Source organism: Zootoca vivipara, chromosome 2, assembly GCF_963506605.1.
Source record: "Zootoca vivipara chromosome 2, rZooViv1.1, whole genome shotgun sequence".
NCBI lineage: Eukaryota > Metazoa > Chordata > Lepidosauria > Squamata > Lacertidae > Zootoca > Zootoca vivipara.
The window spans coordinates 88,865,936-88,884,916 of NC_083277.1; the positions used below are offsets into that span (position 1 = coordinate 88,865,936).

The 18,981-nt window shown below is 46.2% G+C and overlaps 1 protein-coding gene across 1 annotated transcript; it reads right to left on the bottom strand.

The window, feature by feature from the left end:
- Nucleotides 1-160: 160 nt before the first annotated feature.
- Nucleotides 161-18,570, bottom strand: LOC118079884 (sulfhydryl oxidase 1-like). The gene is made up of 12 exons (XM_035104592.2): nt 18,253-18,570; nt 16,855-16,955; nt 15,533-15,581; nt 14,444-14,549; nt 13,463-13,544; nt 12,451-12,596; nt 11,761-11,895; nt 10,369-10,498; nt 5,542-5,664; nt 4,158-4,302; nt 3,150-3,305; nt 161-1,855 (listed from the first exon to the last, which is right to left on the bottom strand). The coding sequence occupies exons 1-12, from the start codon at nt 18,515-18,517 to the stop codon at nt 1,698-1,700; spliced, it is 1,596 nt and encodes a 531-aa protein (XP_034960483.1). The 5' UTR covers nt 18,518-18,570; the 3' UTR covers nt 161-1,697.
- Between the last annotated feature and the right edge of the window lie 411 nt (nt 18,571-18,981).

Here is an 18,981-nt window from a genome sequence, read left to right on the forward strand (position 1 = left end):
TAACCCCCCAGCCCCCCAAAGCCTTTTGAATCCTTGATAATGGGAACTGAACAATTCATTGGAGAGTGTGGGCTGACTGCCCTTGGCAGGCAGGGGTCATTGGTTGGCTGTGAATACAAAATCCTAGTTTCATATTTAAAAGCACAAAGGATACTGTAGATATGTTGATGCTCTTTTTATTGAATTCTATTGCCAAGTGCCTTTTCAGTAAGTTATAGAAAAATAGCAATGGAAGAAAAAATGTTGGGTGTGTGGGTATGTAGAATGATATTTAATGTTTATAAGGCTGGTCGTGATCTTTTCAGAAGCAAAAAAAAAAAAAAAAAAACACCAAAAACTGACAGAGCCAAGAAAGTGACAGGATGCAACTATTTTTAAAAAAACAACTTTTTCCCAATTAGTGTTCTCTGTCCAATTAATATTTCAAAAGAACCATTTTGCTCCTGCTCCCAAATTGGCCACAATAACATACATAGAAAAACTACATATACAAAACAAGGCAGAGGGCCTTCTTGGTAGTGGTGCCCACCCTATAGAACGGACCCCCTTCAGATGTCAAGGAAATAAACAACTATCTGACTTTTAGAAGACATCTGAAAGCAGCCTTGTTCAAGAAAGGTTTTAATGTTTGATATTTTATTGTGTTTTTAATATTCTGTTGGGAGCCGCCCAGAGTGGCTGGGGAAACCCAGTCAGATGGGCGGCATACAAGTAAAAAAATACTATTGTTGTTGTTGTTGTTGTTGTTGTTGTTGTTGTTGTTGTTGTATTTTTGCCCTCTGATTCTTGGAGGACTATAAAATGTCTCCATATGTGATCAGAATGCTTCCGGCTAACTGCTTCCAAGGAGAGACTATAAAATTTAAGACAGGGGTCAGCAAACTTTTTCAGCAGGGGGCCAGTCCACTGTCCTTCAGACCTTGTGGGGGGCCGGACTATATTTTGAAGAGAGAAAAAAATGAACGAATTCCTATGCCCCACAAATAACTCAGAGATGCATTTTAAATAAAAGGACACATTCTACTCATGTAAAAACATGCTGATTCCTGGACTGTCTGCGGGCCGGATTTAGAAGCTGATTGGGCCACATCCAGCCCCCAGGCCTTAGTTTGGGGACCCCTGAGTTAAGAACTCTCTCTAGCCTGAGGTGTCAGCATAACTAAAAAGGCTGTTTCCTTGATCACCAGAACCTAATGGATCTCAGATGACAGAGATGCCCATCAATCAACATCAGAAGATTTTATTCACCACTGGGCAGGTTCATGTGGAAGCAAGTGGCCAACTTCTCACTTGACAATTTATACTTTTGTATAGATATGCAAAGGCTAAACACACACACACTTACATGTTGTGAAGGTCTGTCCTAGATGGACACAGCAAGGTCACAGCCTGAGGCTACTGAACTGCTTATGCAAATATTGCAGCATGCAGTTTAGTTGCTCACCAGCCACACAAAGTAGCTGCACACAAGCTCAAAAGCCTCAGCAGCTCTTGATGATCTTCTGTGAAGGTTTGCTTATTTTTGCTGCCTTGCTCAGGTAAAAGCAGCAGTCCAAAAGGGCAGTAGCCAGTGCCTTCTATCATTTAGGGAATGAAGCAACATGTATCCTGTTTCTTTGGATGGTTAATGTGTGAGTAAATTTGTTTATGTGTGGTTTTGGTTTGAAGGTAGGGTTGAGGAGTTGGTTCAGGAAACCCTAGGAAATATTGTCCATTGAGAAATGTTTCTTGAGGAAGCTCAAAACAGCTGCCTTTTTCCACACAATTTTCTCATTCACGGTTTCACTGCATGATGGACACAAGTCTTGGGGAGGCCACAGGGTGCTGGGAATTTCGTCACCCTTGCTTTCAGCACCTATGCAATGTAAAGCAAAAGTGAAGTTCAAAATATTACCATCACAAAGCACAAAAGGACATTCTTACATAGTATTCTGGTTGGAACTGAACTGTCTGCCACTCCAGCTTCTGTCTGCTATACCATGTGAGTGACGTTCTTCAAATGAAAGTGTTTGCTTTCCTTTAAAAAAAATAGGGATGAGGAACTTGTGACCATCCACATGTTGTTGGTCTCCATCTCCCATCAGCCCTGGCATGTGCAGACAACAGCCAGGGATGATGCAAGTTCTTGTCCATATCTGATGGGCCACAGGTCAGAGACATAGTTTACAAAGTTTGAAGAAATCTGATTTTGAAGAGAGAATGATGTACATACAATGATCGCTGCCAACACTCAGATTTTAACTGACGTGCACTGCAGTTCTGTACTGTGTGTACAAAACTGTAGTCTAAGTTTTTGATACTTAGATAATAACAAGGCAAAAATTAAACCTATTAAATTCTGAGATAAATTTAAGTAGGGTATTCTTGGATAACCCTTCTATCTAAAGAATATTATATACATAACAAGTTGTTGCGAACATAAAGGACATCAAGGATATGGAAAATTACCTGAATCAATTACAGGAGAGATAAAGTCTTAAAGGAAAATCTGAAAGAGTTACTATAAGAGAAGACAGGAAACCAGGAAGAATAGACGTGGACAAAGACTTTTGCTGCAAACGTACACATTTTTCAGTCAGATTTTGTAACTATTTCAAACAGAGGGAGTCAATAATGATTAATTATCAAGATGACTCTGTTATTAAGAACATTTAATATCTTAGAACACATCCTAGCTGTGGAAAGTTTATGTTTCTATGAAGAACTGCATTGTGCAGTTTCATATTTTCAGCAATTCTTTATACGCCTCCTTTCTAGTTTTATCTTTCTAAGATCTCAGTTTCTCCAGAGGCTACAGATGCAGACAGCAGCGATAAAACCTGTGACTCAAGATCTTGCTCTTCTTTTACTTTCTCCCTCTTTATTCAAGGACATGATTAACTTCGGTCCATTAATTTCAATGGGTCTACTCTGAGTAGAATTAACATTGGCTACAACCTCTAGAGACTATTTTTTTGTTATTAAATAAGTCCAATAAGTAATTGCATTAAAAGCAAAGCAACAAACAGAGGCAGATGGAGGCAACTAAAAACAGCTAAACAAAAGAGAATGTTGTAAACAGTCACTAAAAAGAAAACCCCAAAGCCTGAGTGCAACAGGTATGTCTTCTTCAAATGCTGCTGAAATGGAAACAAAGGTGCCTGACATACCTGTAAAGGTTGACCAAAGCTGAAAAATAGCCTCATCTTGGTCCTTCACTTCGGTGATGAATTCTGCTGGCAAGCTTGCAAAGCGCTTTGCAGCCGGTGAGAAAATATAGAAGTTCGTCATGAATTCTCTTGCTGCAGGAAAGACTTCTAATGATGCTAAGGGAAAGCAGAACAGAGAGAAAGGGCAAGGATGTCACCATGAGAATCACAGATCAGTAAGGTGGTGGTGGAGGAAATTGGCCTGTCCACACATACAAAACATCTTAGGCCTTGCAAGGTGAATTCAGAAACAGGCTCTTTTCTTTCCTCAAGGACAAATACTTCACAGTCACCACAGATAAGAAGAGCAACAAGATATGAGGCGAGTGCTTTTCCACCTCTACTCTTGAACAGCAATGGTTGACTTCAGCAGTTAAGTACTTCATTTCTGGATCACTTCACTTCTGCATTGTCCACACCACACTGCCAAACACTATTTTTTGTAGCACAAGGGAAATGACTGCAGAACCGTTTCCCTGTCTGCCATTCTGGACAATATTTCTGTTAGGCTGAAGGGAAAAGAGGCAGAGCTATGCACCTGGCCTCCCATCAGCCATGAGCTTACCTGGAGGGACAAGGCAACGGGAGCCTGGAGCAGCAGGAGTGCAACAGCAGAAGCCCATCAGGCACTCCCTCTGCTGTGCCCACACCACACTGACCACTCTGCCACCTCCTTCCTCCACCTCTGGGTAAGCAATAATACGGCTGAGGGGAGGCCATGTGTCTGGCAGATCCCCTCCCCCCCTTGTTGTAATGGCACAGTACCAGAGGCCCATTTTCAAGATAAGAAGAGGGCTTTCCTCTTCCCCAATTTTGGTAGAGGGTTGGTGGGCCCCTAGAAGTGTCTCTGTGAGTCTGATCTGCCCTACAGGCTGCAGGTTTGCCACTCTCTGCTCCCGTAGCTCAGACAGTACCTGGAGGTAGCTAGAGCTTCAATATGGATAACCAAACAGAAGGGACTTTGCTTACGGTTTGCCCCCTCGCTTTTCAGTGCTTCCTGCACTGCCAGCAGGTGGAAGATAATCCGGAGAGAGCACAAATAACTTTCGAACCCAGGTATGTTTCCTTGACATCCCACACAGTCTGGAGTCTCTGGAAAGCTGGCATTCAGACCCTGAAAAGCATGAGGAAGCTCTTTTAATGTAATAGTAGTAGAGGGTGAGCTTCGTCATCACTCCCCATCTTCCCTCTGTGTATGTGTGTGTGTCACTTGGCACATTGTTTTTTCCTTGCTTTTATTGTTGAGTCAAGAAATCTAATACAAAAAAGAAAAATATCCTAAGAGAACAGAAAGAAGAGGGAAAGAATATGCATAACATTAGCCCTTTCTTCTGCCTTCCAATATATTATGTCGACTGAGCAGTTCTTGTTGAGGCATCAAAACCAAAAGGAAAGAAATTATAAATGCCACTGTTGATCACTTCACTTGTGGTTCATGAGCATAATGTGGTGTGTGTGTGTGTGTGTGTGTGTGTGTGTGTTATTTAAAATGAAAAATCTCATTTATCACATTTGTAGCTAAATTGTATCTATATTCCTTCTTTTTAATTTACAAGGTAACCTGTGGGAGGGGAAAGGACCATGTACACAACCAAAAGCAAGAATTCAATTACAGGAGTGGGTATGAGAAAGTAGCTATTTTCACTGCCTTATTTTGTATAATTGTTTTTTTCTTATTTCTACAGTTGTCGAAGACGTGATGGGGCGGGGCACAGAATGCATACCATTCTAATTCAGATAAAATCTCCTAGTTTCTCTATTTCTCTCATTCATCAAACTTTGTGTGTAATTATTTTAGCCTCTGCAATTTCCCACACATCCTACAGGATATAATTTCCATTCTTTATATTTTGATACCACAACAATTTTCTCTGGCTTTTATTTTTGTTTGTGTATATAAATAAGATGAATTAAAAAAAATAAGATTGATCAGTTCTCCACATTTTTCTCAACTAGAATAAGCTTAATCTATGAAGATATTATTTGGGTACACTCTATGTTTTTCTCAGTCTGGGCAGTGATGGCCAGGTCCCGACACACATGAACGTGAAGCCAATGTGGTGCCTTCAACTACAAGTCCCATCATCCCTAGCAATTGACTATGAGATGGGAGGTGTGTCCAAAACAGGCTTCTGCTGCCATTGAACATTCCCCCAGGAACCCCTGCACCTTGCAGAGGACATTCCACAGCAAAGATATAGAAGTTTCTTGGCACATGGTGGTGTGGGGAAAGTTCTCTGAAGATAAACATTTAAAAGCTACTCAATTAGAAATTCTGGAAAATGGGGGTTGGGGGAAGAGATGCCATGGACACATCTTGGCTGGAAAGAATCTCTTTGTTTAGTTCATGTACCTCTTTTGCAGCTTTTAGAGCTTCTATCCATTCATCCCGTGAAATATTTGTCGACAAGTTGGACTCCTGCCACACTTCCAGTTTGTGAAGGTAGTTGTGGACCGCAGAGCGCTCAGGAAAATACTGAAACAAAGCAATAGGAAACAAGATTAACAAGAGGAGCCCAGTAAACTCTGAATGAAAAGTGGTGTGTGTATGTGGGTGAGTGAGTGAGTGAGTGAGTGTGTGGCTCTGTAGGCTATTTGCTGGGCTGTGTACATACTGCAGGGTTATGTAAAAACAAAGTACTGGGTTGTACACCACCAAGTCATCCCCAAAGAGCAAGGATGTCAACCTGAATAATTTGACTTCCTCTCCTTGCCCCCTGCCCCTACAATGTGCTATCGGGGTTCTACCAACCCACTTGGGCAGATTGGGGAGGGGCTTGAGACAACAAATTGGAAGTTCCAATGTGCAGGTGGAAGTCTTTGCACTCAGGGGAGAATTTGGATGGGCACAGAGTTCAGGTACTTGAGAATCTTAGTTTTTCTTTCTTTCCAAACTCAAAACTCCCCTTGTACCCAGGTATGTGTATGTACTAGGAGCTCAAAGGCACAATTTAACTTTAAATGAATGTCAGCTTGACACATTGTATGAACCAGGAATCCTGTTCCCACTACAAAGGAGTTAAGGTTAAGCAATCAGCTGTCTTGCGCTGCTATTATCAGAAAGCTGATTAAATATTTGGATTTAATCTACCTTCCAGGTAGAAACACAAAGCACTGGTAACCTGAGGTAACCCAGGATGATACAGTGGTCCATGGTGCTGAAAGTGTCATGTCCCTGCCATTATTTATTAAACAAACAAACAAATGTTTCTGGGGATTGAACCCGGGGCCTTTTGCACACAAAGCAAATGCTTTAGCACTAAGCTATGGCCCTTCCTCACTCCTGTTAAGACTCTCCTGGCACCAAAAGTTGAATATCTCCAACACAAGGTTCAAGAGCACCTCTGTCTGCTCAGGCAAAGCAGGGTAGACAATACAACCAGAGATTCAATCCTCTCTTCCATGCTTTACCCAAAGACTGGGTTCATACATTGCAAGGGGTTATTCTCACGGACCCTGTTTTTTTTAAAAAAAAATCAGGCACCTTGCCTTGCAACCCACACGCCAGAGGTATAGCATCAACCATATGTTTAATTCATCACATTAAGCAGAGAAGAATTACATTAGAGCAGTAAGGACCCTTCCTTTCCCTCCAGGTGTCTCTGGCTCCTGTTTCTTGCAAGTGAGCAGCTGCAGTAATTCAGGCAGTTGCTCAGTAGCCTGGATGCTCCAAGCCTCTGAGTAAGCAGATCAATCAATCTGAAACCTGGCTTGCCATCACAGCATGGGGGTACAATACAGATGTCACGATGCAGCTTTCTCTTCAGTAGTTCAGCAGACAGACACCTCCACCTGAGCTATTCTTCCTCCATTGTCTCTCCTTCTCTCTGCAGGTTAATTTGCTCGGATTTGCAAGCTCAGCATGCTCCAGATGGATTAGGAGCTCACAGAGCCGTCTCTGAAGAGCAGCAATCCATTTCTTAGCCTAGTGATTTTTTTCCAGGCAACTCAGTCAATAGCTCTGTGATTTCAGCCCGCAACCAGGAACAGGCTGACAATCCATTCTAAAGTTCCCAACAACTCTTCCCTTTAATCAAACAAAGTTGTTTCAGAGGAGGTAGTTTAAGGCCTTCCCTCTAGTGCTGACTCACATTTCAAACAGTCTAAGCAGCATACCAAGCAGGAAACTATTCTCTAGTCTATCCCAAACTCCCATAGTTCTTCTGTATTCTCTTCCTAGTATTAATTTTTTGGGGGGGGGGGTGAACCCCACTGCTAGATTGTATGCAGGAACCATTCTACTATTCACACTATGTCTTCCTTCAAAGTCTTACATCGGTGTCCAACTTCAGGTACAAACTCTCAAAATTGGATTTTTTTTCCAAGTAGGAAACTCAGAGTCTGAGATGGAACTCGGATACCGTGTTTCTCATATTTTAAGGCATCCCCAAAAAATAAGCCATGACAGGATTTCTAAGGGTTGGTGAAAAATAAGACATACCCCGAAAATAAGCCATGTCGTGTAGCCCCGACCGAGCGAGAGGCGAAGGCGCGGGACCCAGCAGGAGCTCCCTGCCTGCTTCCCCGAGCCGTCGCGCATCGGGGGACAGAGCCGAAGATCGGCGGGCGCTCCTTGCTGGGCTTGACAAGCCCGGCAAACAGCGCCCGCCGATCTTCGGACCTGTGCTGTGTGACAGGCAGGGGTGGGGGGAAGCGGAGATCGTTCTCCGCTCTCCCCCCACCCCCGCCTGTCACCAAAGATCGGCGGGCGCTCCTTGCTGGGCTTGACAAGCCCGGCAAACAGCGCCCGCCGATCTTCGGACCTGTCCTGTGTGACAGGCGGGGGGGGGGAAGCGGAGATCGTTCTCCGCTCTCCCCCCACCCCCGCCTGTCACCAAAGATCGGCGGGCGCTGTTTGCTGGGCTTGACAAGCCCGGCAAACAGCGCCCGCCGATCTTCGGACCTGTCCTGTTGGACAGGCGGGGGTGGGGGGGGGAAGCGGAGATCGTTCTCCGCTCTCCCCCCACCCCCGCCTGTCACCGAAGATCGGCGGGCGCTGTTTGCTGGGCTTGACAAGCCCGGCAAACAGCGCCCGCCGATCTTCGGCCCTGTGCTGTGTGACAGGCGGGGGTGGGGGAGAAGCGGAGATCGTTCTCCGCTCTCCCCCCATCCCCGCCTGTCACCGAAGATCGGCGGGCGCTCCTAGCTGGGCTTGACAAGCCCGGCAAACAGCGCCCGCCGACCTGTGCTGTGTGACAGGCGGGGGTGGGGGGGAAGCGGAGATCGTTCTCCGCTCTCCCCCCATCCCCGCCTGTCACCGAAGATCGGCGGGCGCTGTTTGCTGGGCTTGACAAGCCCGGCAAACAGCGCCCGCCGATCTTCGGACCTGTCCTGTGTGACAGGCGGGGGTGGGGGGGAAGCGGAGATCGTTCTCCGCTCTCCCCCCAGCCCCGCCTGTCACCGAAGATCGGCGGGCGCTGTTTGCTGGGCTTGACAAGCCCGGCAAACAGCGCCCGCCGATCTTCGGACCTGTCCTGTGTGACAGGCGGGGGTGGGGGGGGAAGCGGAGATCGTTCTCCGCTCTCCCCCCACCCCCGCCTGTCACCAAAGATCGGCGGGCGCTCCTTGCTGGGCTTGACAAGCCCGGCAAACAGCGCCCGCCGATCTTCGGACCTGTCCTGTGTGACAGGCGGGGGTGGGGGGGAAGCGGAGATCGTTCTCCGCTCTCCCCCCACCCCCGCCTGTCACCGAAGATCGGCGGGCGCTGTTTGCTGGGCTTGACAAGCCCGGCAAACAGCGCCCGCCGATCTTCGGACCTGTCCTGTGTGACAGGCGGGGGTGGGGGGGAAGCGGAGATCGTGCTCCGCTCTCCCCCCACCCCCGCCTGTCACCAAAGATCGGCGGGCGCTGTTTGCTGGGCTTGACAAGCCCGGCAAACAGCGCCCGCCGACCTGTGCTGTGTGACAGGCGGGGGTGGGGGAGAAGCGGAGATCGTTCTCCGCTCTCCCCCCATCCCCGCCTGTCACCGAAGATCGGCGGGCGCTGTTTGCTGGGCTTGACAAGCCCGGCAAACAGCGCCCGCCGACCTGTGCTGTGTGACAGGCGGGGGTGGGGGAGAAGCGGAGATCGTTCTCCGCTCTCCCCCCATCCCCGCCTGTCACCGAAGATCGGCGGGCGCTGTTTGCTGGGCTTGACAAGCCCGGCAAACAGCGCCCGCCGACCTGTGCTGTGTGACAGGCGGGGGTGGGGGAGAAGTGGAGATCGTTCTCCGCTCTCCGCCCACCCCCGCCTGTCACCGAAGATCGGCGGGCGCTGTTTGCTGGGCTTGACAAGCCCGGCAAACAGCGCCCGCGTGCACTTTATTAAAAAATAAGACATCCCTCAAAAATAAGCCATGTCGTGTTTTTTTGAAGAAAAAATTAATATAAGACATGACTTATAATATGAGAAACACAGTAGATTTATGACATTTATATTCTGCATGTGGTTGCTAACAGGCAGGCAGGCAGAGAGAGAGAGTGAGAGAGAGAGAGAGAGAGAGAGAGAGAGAGAGAGAGAGAGAATGGAAGAAAGAGGGAATGGTAACTGGAGAAATGACAGGTTGACCACCAGGGGATGGGCTGAGTGGGACAACAGATGGAGAGGAAATGGAGAAACTGGCTTGTTTTAATTGTGTGTAGAGCAGGCATCCCCAAACTTCGGCCCTCCAGATGTTTTGGACTACAATTCCCATCATCCCTGACCACTGGTCCTGTTAGCTAGGGATCATGGGAGTTGTAGGCCAAAACATCTGGAGGGCCACAGTTTGGGGATGCCTAGCAACCCTAGGAAAAGTTTGCTTGCATCCACGGCAGAACTTCAAACATAAAAGCCGCTTCCGCTCTCAAACAAATCTGCATTTAGCTAAGGGAATATCACAAGGCTAGGCCAAAATTATGCAGGAATGCAAAAGAATAATCTTACACAGTTAAGTTTCTAACTTGACCATGTCTAAAAGCCACCGACCAGCCTACTTCAGGAATTTTTTTCCTCCTCAAAACATAGCTTTTTAAAAAATAAAATAAAATATGTGACAAGCATAGTTTTTATTTACTGCCCCAAAGGACCAAGTGATTGCTCACAGAGAACTTTTGAAAATGGGAGAGCCCAAAAGAAAATTAAAAGATGTTGCAAAACGTTCAAAAACAGAGTCTCTACTATACCAACAACAGAGAAGCCTGGGTATATGTAGAAAACTTACCTTGGCTAGTATATGCACATACTGCTTCAATGCAGAGAGCCGCTCTTCAGTGAAGTTGGCTAATCTTACTTCAATTCTGTGCAGGCTGCAAAGCACTGCATACTCCAGGTCAGCCATGCACAACTGTGTTCTGTGACAGATAAGAGGGTGGAAAGATAACCTCATCATTGAAGCAGCCATATCATCTGTATCACAAGAGGGCAGACCTCAGGGGTCATCTGTGCTTTTACCAGAGATGAGCCAATTGGAGACAAGTGCAAAAGACACCCTAAGGAATTTTTAGACCTGGAATTTGGTTTTTTGAACACCAGAGCCAGAGGCATACCTAGGGGTTGACTAGGTTGGCCCCTGCCAAAGGCACAGGCCTAGGGAGATGCAAAAATTGCACCTCTCCACTGTGTCTTGGCTCCTTTGGTAAGGGCGCAAGGGACAGGGGATGGGGCGCCAATGCAGCTCCTTGCCAAGGGCACAAGGGAGCCTAGGTATGCCTCTGACCAGAGCAGAATGGAGTTCACAGCCCTTCCACAGAACAATCCATTCCTGGTTTCCTTTAGCTGTTTTCTATTTCCGTAGCATCATTTATGGTAAGGAGAGCATTTTGGTTTTGCTGCTGGGAGTCAGAAGTCCTTGCTAATTATTGGAAGTCACCTAGAAATCTATACCACTCCTGATCTACCCTGCAGGAATCAGGAACTGGCTTCTGAAGAACCAAATCAGGGCCGACTTTGGCACCATCTGGACCACAACTGCTGCTCAGAGTCATCTGCAGTCTTTGCAAAGTGTCACAAGGCCACACCATTGCAGGAAAATAAGCATCTCAGAGAGAAAAGAGAAGGCAGGGCACGAACCTTCTCCCCTGAGCTCTAATTCTTTATATGAATGCAGGTTTTAAAAATTATTTCTATGAAGGTGCTTTCAATCTTGCATTCTCCTACATCATACTCTAAAGTGGTTCAGTCCAGGAACAGTTTTATATGAAAAGTTGCTTATCTAGAGCATCAAAATTAGTCACTGCTAAGCATACCACTTGCCTTGAGCATTGTGATATCACTGGATATTTCTGGAGATAGACAGACAGACAGACAGATGATAGATAGATGATAGATAGATGATAGATAGATAGATAGATAGATAGATAGATAGATAGATAGATAGATAGATAGATAGATATAGGTATGTATAGAGATGGTCCCTTTGCCTGCTGACCCCTCCTTGTCCATTATACCTTGCCACGTGGTTTGTTGAGCTCAGACAGGCCTTCTTCCCTTCTGCTCCCCAAGCTGTGCCTGATCAGCTACTGAATGCTCACCAAGTGTCAAGGATGACCAGTGCTACATAAATGCAGTGAGAACAGAAGAAAGGGGGGCTACTAAGGTGACCCTTGCTTCTTACCTGTCTGCTACCTCCCAGGAGTCAGGGGTAGCCTTTGTTTCTGCTATTGGTGGCTTAGAAGTGCCAATGATTTCTCTCTGGACCCCAGGTAGTGTCCGCAGGAAGTCTGTGTAGAAGGATCTTGAATTGTTTGCCCTGTGATGGAAGTAAAATATGAGAGGAGACTCTACTCTAAGACGGTGGGCAATTCTGACCTTCTGATGCAGGAGGTCTCAACTGCAGGTCACCATGGGGGCTATCCTTCTTCTAACCCATTTCATGCAGCCTCTTCAGTTGTCATAAAAGCTGTTCAACCCCTTTCAAGGTATGCAAGAGAGAAACAGTGCAGGGCACTCCATTGGGTAGCATCAACATGCACCTATGCATGCACAGCTGCACATCTCCGGCACCACTGCCAAAAATGTTTCAGATTTTGTGTTAAGGAAGCCCAAATCTGCTCCCAGAATGTGGTACGCCACCCATTATCTAAAAACTGAATTGTGCAGAATTATAGGGCTAGAGCAGATCCTGTTAGGTTGCAATTTGACATGCAATTAAACATATGCAATATGATATGGACCATGTATCCCCCCCCCCAAAAAAAATCCTGTTGCACGTCCTTGATTTTAGTGGCTGAACTGAACCATGAACACTGTTATGCAAAAGCAGCTCATATATGTATGTCGATTATGGATACCCGCAGCAACTCACAGAACGATGGGTGTGCAAGAGCCTTTGCTTGAATACAGGAAGCCAGACGGGAAGGTGCAGACCTTGCATCTAGTCACTAGCTCCGCATTGCTCTTCAAGACTCTCCTCACAACAATGTTTTCATACTGGGCCATGTCCAATATGACCTAAGATCAGAAGCGCACATTGCCTTACAAATGGAGTTGCTCTTTTCGAGCCAGAAGCAAAGCGTCTCCCTTTCCTCTAATGCTTGTCTACCAAGTGATCAGATCATCTCTGGTGCACCTCAACAGAGTCTTAGTACCTACTTCCTTGAAGATGGTGCCGCTCTGGGTAACGCACATGCCTCCGATGGTTCCTTTACAAACAGCTGAGGTTGTGGGAGGGCAGAAACAGAAATACACAGTGTCTGTGCCCTTTTCTCCCAGAGAAAGCCCAAGACGGACCAGTTAACCCTTCCCCACACAGAACTATAAAAAGTATTAACTGCTTACACTGTGTAGAAGGCTTAGGCAAAAACCTTAATCTACAGCTGCCTTTTTTGTGTGTGTGCATGCCACCCAAGTGGCCTTTGTAAGTTTCTTAACTTCTCATTGAAACTGAAGGTATTTTAATCCTACAACAATCCTACAATTAATGTGAGTAAAAGTTGCTTGTCTCTAGCTGGTGACTTATTTACAGAGTTATGCAACATGCAAGTCTAACATATTTACAAGCCTAGTATCAGGCTTGTATCCAGGGGTACATAAACTTCAGGCATAAGGGGGTTTACTTTGTTTTTCACAAAACCCTTGAGATCCATCAACTGGAGATAAATTTCTGGACTCATAATTCTTTTATTTTGAGTATCAGAACTTAACAAACCTCATGGTTATAATTTTATAATTTACTCTCAGTTACCCATATCTTTCTTCATCCAGCAGTATAATTTGGGGTCATCTTGTTGCTGATACTGTTGACCTTCCAAGAGTTCAAAAACTGATCTACTGTGAATCACAAAGACCCTGTTTTTAATCAACCAATTAAAAATCACCTCTCTGCCCAAAAAGGAGTCATCCTCCTCGAATATCAGGGCTACCTTCCTTCCCGGAACGGAGTCAACAAATTCTGTTGAACTGTAAAATAACAAAGAGAATGGCATGTTAAACAAAATTTGGACTAAGTCCCACATGAACATTATTTTCATGCAAATACTGGTCCTCCCAATAGTTGAACATTTATTCCTGGACATATATCATGCACTGATCCCTTGACGTAACTGGATTTGGCATATTGACATGTGACACTGTGGGAGATTAGAAAATTAAAATGTGTTTTTAAAATTTATGTATAAAGGCATTTATATACTGCCAGCCTGTGTGAAATATCAAGGCAGCATACCATATAGTTAATAAAAGATAACACACCACCAATGATTGGCTAATCAAGAAATGTAAACAACTGTCTGCATAAAAGGTCTTCCATGCCTGAAAGTCAATAGTAAATATTCTTGCCCAATTTCTGCTGGAAGAGTATTCCATAGCATGGGACTAAATACCTGACTTCTTAACATAGCACAATTCAAAGTGTTGGTGCTGACCTTTAAAGCCCTAAACGGCCTCGGTCAGTATACCTGAAGGAGCATCTCCACCCCCATCATTCTGCCCGGACACTGAGGTCCAGCGCCGAGGGCCTTCTGGCGGTTCCCTCGCTACGAGAAGCCAAGTTACAGGGAACCAGGCAGAGGGCCTTCTCGGTAGTGGCACCCACCCTGTGGAATGCCCTCCCACCAGAGGTCAAAGAGAACAACAATTACCAGACCTTTAGAAGGCATCTTAAGGCAGCTCTGTTTAGGGAAGCTTTTAATGTTTGATGGAATTCTGTATTTTAATATTTTGTTGGAAGCTGCCCAGAGTGGCTGGGGGAACCCGGCCAGATGGGCGGGGTATAAATAATAAATTATTATTATTATTATTATTATTATTATTATTATTATTTGTGAGGAAATTGATTGAAAGATGCCTAAAATAGTTACCTGAGCGGAGCCAACAGTGGGGTGTCAGGGGACCACCAACTAGTTAGATGTCTCTCTGCAAAGGTGATTATGGCTTCCCTCAGGCTCTGAGGGTCATCCTTAATTTCTGAGGGGAGGAAAAGGCTGATCATAACTCTGAGGACAGCCATTGTGCATTCTCCAACTCAAACACCACTCACAAACAAATGCCACGTGCCAGCAAAGGCTGCTTGTAAGCCAGATCCAATTTCTCACACATTTTGAATGTGAGCTTCCCTTTGGCCTTTAAACTTATGAATATTTATATCCTAATCTTCATCTCAAAATCTCAGGCCAAGGAACATTTTTTTAAACAAACCCATTAAACAATAAAATCACACCAAGTAAAAAACAAAACAAAAACCTGCACAGCAGCATCTTTAAAAATCCCAAGCTGAACACTAAGAATTTCCAAAAACTTGAGTACACAGCCATGTTTTAAGGTTTCTTTGGAACAGAAACTCTGAGAAAAATAGTGCTAGATTAAAAAAACAAAACCAAAAAAAATCCCTAAAATATAGTCAGGAAACCACTCTGACCTTAACTTCTTTATGAGTATTGGATTGTAGGCTTGTGTGTGCCTATTTTGATTCTAACACACATATCAGGAAGTCAAGTTACATCTTGCCTTCAGGACCAGAACATATATCCCCATGACTCATCTTAACATATACAGTACTGTATAAATATATTTGCTAATATATTCCTATATGAGAGTGTGAACTCCAAGCTGCTGATTGTGCGAAGAGTGGCAGGCTATTCTTTTAATTGCTGACGAAACATGAAATGTCACAAAAAGAGAAAAAAGTGGGTAAGGCCAGAGAGATTGTGTCTGTCCTAGCCATTTGCACTGAATGACCACCCTCCACCTTGGACAACCATGGCTCTGTAAGGCTTCCGTATGACTATCTGTTTCATCTAGGTGGAGAATGGGGAGGAGGAAGCAAGAAGCTCAGCTCTCCCTCCAGCTAGTCTCAGCCTAGCAAATTAACCTCTGACCCTCACCTCAGCAGTGAGAGCTTTAGATTCAAATAAATAACTGAGGTTTAGAATCAATTTCAGGACACATACCTTCAAACTTTATGCCATCGCCAGCATATGTAGAGAATGGCTTTAAAAACTGGAAGGAAACAAACCAGCAAGTCAGGTTTTGCTTTGGGCATCATATTTTCAAGTCTGCTGCAGTAACTTAGGGTAGGCATCATACTGCTTAAGCACAAGGTTGCAAGTGGGGACTGCACCCATTTGTTTAGAAGTTCTGGCAAGGAGGATGAAGTCCTTTTTGGACATTTTGGTGCTGCTGGATTCTTCTGGTGGTGACTAACTGGATTGCTCTGGCGGCCTCATCTTCTTCCTCTCTTTCCCCCCCTTATATTGCTTTCTATTTGTTATTGCTGCATATTGCAATATGTACATAGCAGTTGTGAATGTTGCGCATCCATAAGGGATGTACAGGGCCAGGGTCAGCTGCAAGGACCCTAGGAACCCAAGAAGAACAGCGACACAACTGCCTCCTTGATCAACTGCTACCTGCTCTCTCTTTCATATGGAAAGCACAGGGACAGTGGGACCCAGTGCTACTGCTGCCAGTAAATAAGTTAGACCTCTGGTCTTCAGAGTGCAGCAGAAGGTTATCTACAATAAATGAATGACCCAGGAAGGTGTGGATGTATAAATGAATACATTTGCAATTTGCAAAATGTTACAGGAAAACAAGAAAATCAATCAAAAGGCATCCTTACAGTGTCGGCAGAACTTCACCATAGGCTGGAATAGAGCTAACATTATGAAAATCACGAAGTGATTAACTTTTGTTACAATTTAAGACTATTGCTCGTTATCTTTATAAGGATTCCAACAGCTTTTGAAGGAAATACTGAGATGTGAAAAAGGAAGAAGCCAGTACAGTAACACTGGAATTGTAATTATGGTGTTGTATACTACTATTTACTATTCTAAACCACAGAGCCTAGGGCTTGCCGATCAGAAGATCGGCGGTTCAAATCCCCGCGATGGGGTGAGCTCCCATTGTTTGGTCCCAGCTCCTGCCCACCTAGCAGTTCAAAAGCACGTCAAGTGGAAGTAGATAAATAGGTACCACCCCAGCAGGAAGGTAAACGGCGTTTCCATGCGCTGCTCTGGTTCGCCAGAAGCAGCTTAGTCATGCTGGCCACATGACCCGGAAGCTGTCTGCGGACAAACACTGGCTCCCTCAGCCAGTGAGCGAGATGAGCACACAATCCCAGAGTCATCCGCGACTGGACCTAAAGGTCAGGGGTACCTTTACTTTTATACTACAATTAAAACAGAAGAACGCCTGCCCCCTCAAAACAAAACAAAAATCAGGTGGATCTCATCAAACTACGTCATCCAATTTTTCACATTATCATTACCTTCACAGTTGGGTATGCGGTGACTTCAAAGTCTGAACACATTTTCTCATTGCACATCTTGCCACAATCTATCACACCCAGCTTCAAAGTAGGTCTCCAGTCTGAAAAGGCAGATAAAACCATATGGAGTGGGGGAAAGATTTAATAGGGGATGGCTGCGTAATCTATCATATTAGAACACAAAGATAAGAGCACTCAATGAACGCAGCAGCTTTTAAACATAAATGAGTCAATAGCACACACACACACACACACACACACACACACACACACACACACTGTATATATGTACGGTATCTCGCAGTCAAAGAAAGGAGATTGGAAAGAGTGAGTGTTCCAAAGAACAAGGGGATGAAAGGGCCAGAGGGTGGAATCTGAAAGAAAAAGAACATAGAAACATAAGAATCTGCCTTCTTCTCAGTCAGACCATTTGGCCATGTAGCTCAGTATCGTCTACTCGGACTGGTAGCAGCTGTCCAGGATTTCAGACTGGGGTCTCTCCCTTGATGCCTGGAGTTTCTGGGGATTGAACTCGGAACTTCTGCATGCAAAGGCCCTCAGCTGCTGAGCTACAGTTCTTCCCCTAAAAAAGAAGGCCTTGGAGACAGGACGAGCAAAGAAGGGGGGGGCATGCAGCTGCAGAGATGAAGGCTGACATCTATGTCAAGGGTGCTGCCAACATGAATAAAAAATGGGGGGGGGGAGTAAGCACCACTCTGCGTATCAAACATAAGACATGGTGCCCACATACCATTTGAATGGTCATCAACTTGGGGGGGGGTGGCACCCTCAAATATTTTATTTGGGGTGGCGAAGACCCCTCGGCCCCTAGGAGTTGGCTCCAATGCCTTACAAAGTGGTGTACAGGGCAAAATAAGAGCTGTTAGCTGGGGCATCTAACCTTTTTTGCCTCAAGGGCCACACCGACCCAAGTTCTATGGGGCAGGGAGTTGTCAAAGTGGGCATGGCCACTTTCTGATGGCATTCAGAGACCACCTACTCAAATGGAAGAAGCAAGAGAAATGATGGTTCAAGCGGGAAATACCATGGGAGCGTCACTGAGCTTAAACTCAAGGAAGAGAGGTGGCTGGTGTCTCGAGGGTTGAGCAGAGAAGGGGGAACGCACAGGCTCCTGTCCCTTAAGATGCAGCAGTAGCCGCTCTCTCTGAGCATGACATGGGCTTTCTCTAAATAAGTTGGAGGGGCGGCCTCGACGCCCTGACAATCCTGCCTTGAACAGCGCGCAATGCGACTGTTCACGGGAAAGAAAAATCTCTGAGCATGCACAGAGGGTCCTTCCGTCACATTCACCAGCCACCAACGCCAAATCTGACGGTGAAGGGGAGTGTGTGTGAGAGACAGGTGTCCCGGCAGCACAATTAGCCCGGCTTGTCCTACCCTTTATATCCCGGGCGAGCGCTCGCCACGTGGGGGCGAAGGCGGCGGAAGCGGCAGACCAGCGCGCGTAAAACTGGACAACCCAGGCGCTGCGAGAGAAGAAGAGGCTTTGCAGCGTGTCCGGCTGCAGCTCCACCACGGGGTCGTGGGGCCCATAGCGAGAGACGCCGCAGGCCTGCGACGGCGGCGATAAGAGGCAGGCGGCGGCCAGGAGGACAAGGCAAGCGGGCAGCCCTGGCCCGGCTCGGGGGAGACACCTCGGCATGACGAGCAGCAAGATCTGGGGCTTTAGGAGGGAGAGCGGCGCGCACACTGCTAGGTGTGCAGCGGGGGAGAGCCAGGGGCTTTTAATGGAATCCACCAGACCCGCCCCCAGACCCCACCTATCACGCCCACCCTCCAGACTTTGGAGGGCGCACGATGGGGCGGGACCCCCTGCGACTCCATACAGTCCCGGAATTGGAGGTCTTCTGTGCCAATGTCCCCGACGTTGTTTGCCCAGGGCAAACTCGGCGCTAAGCCGCTTCCCGCTCAAAGGGAGGGAGAGGAGGAGAAACATAAAGTTCTATTACCTTATTGGAGACAAAGGGCAAGAAGCATGGACGCAGCTAAGGGGAGGGGGCAGGGAGGGGCAGCTGCTCCCCCATCAATAAAAATACATAGCAAACTGAGGTTCTGCCCCCCGTAACAAAAGGCCTCTCCCCTCCCCAACAAAAATCCTGGCTACGC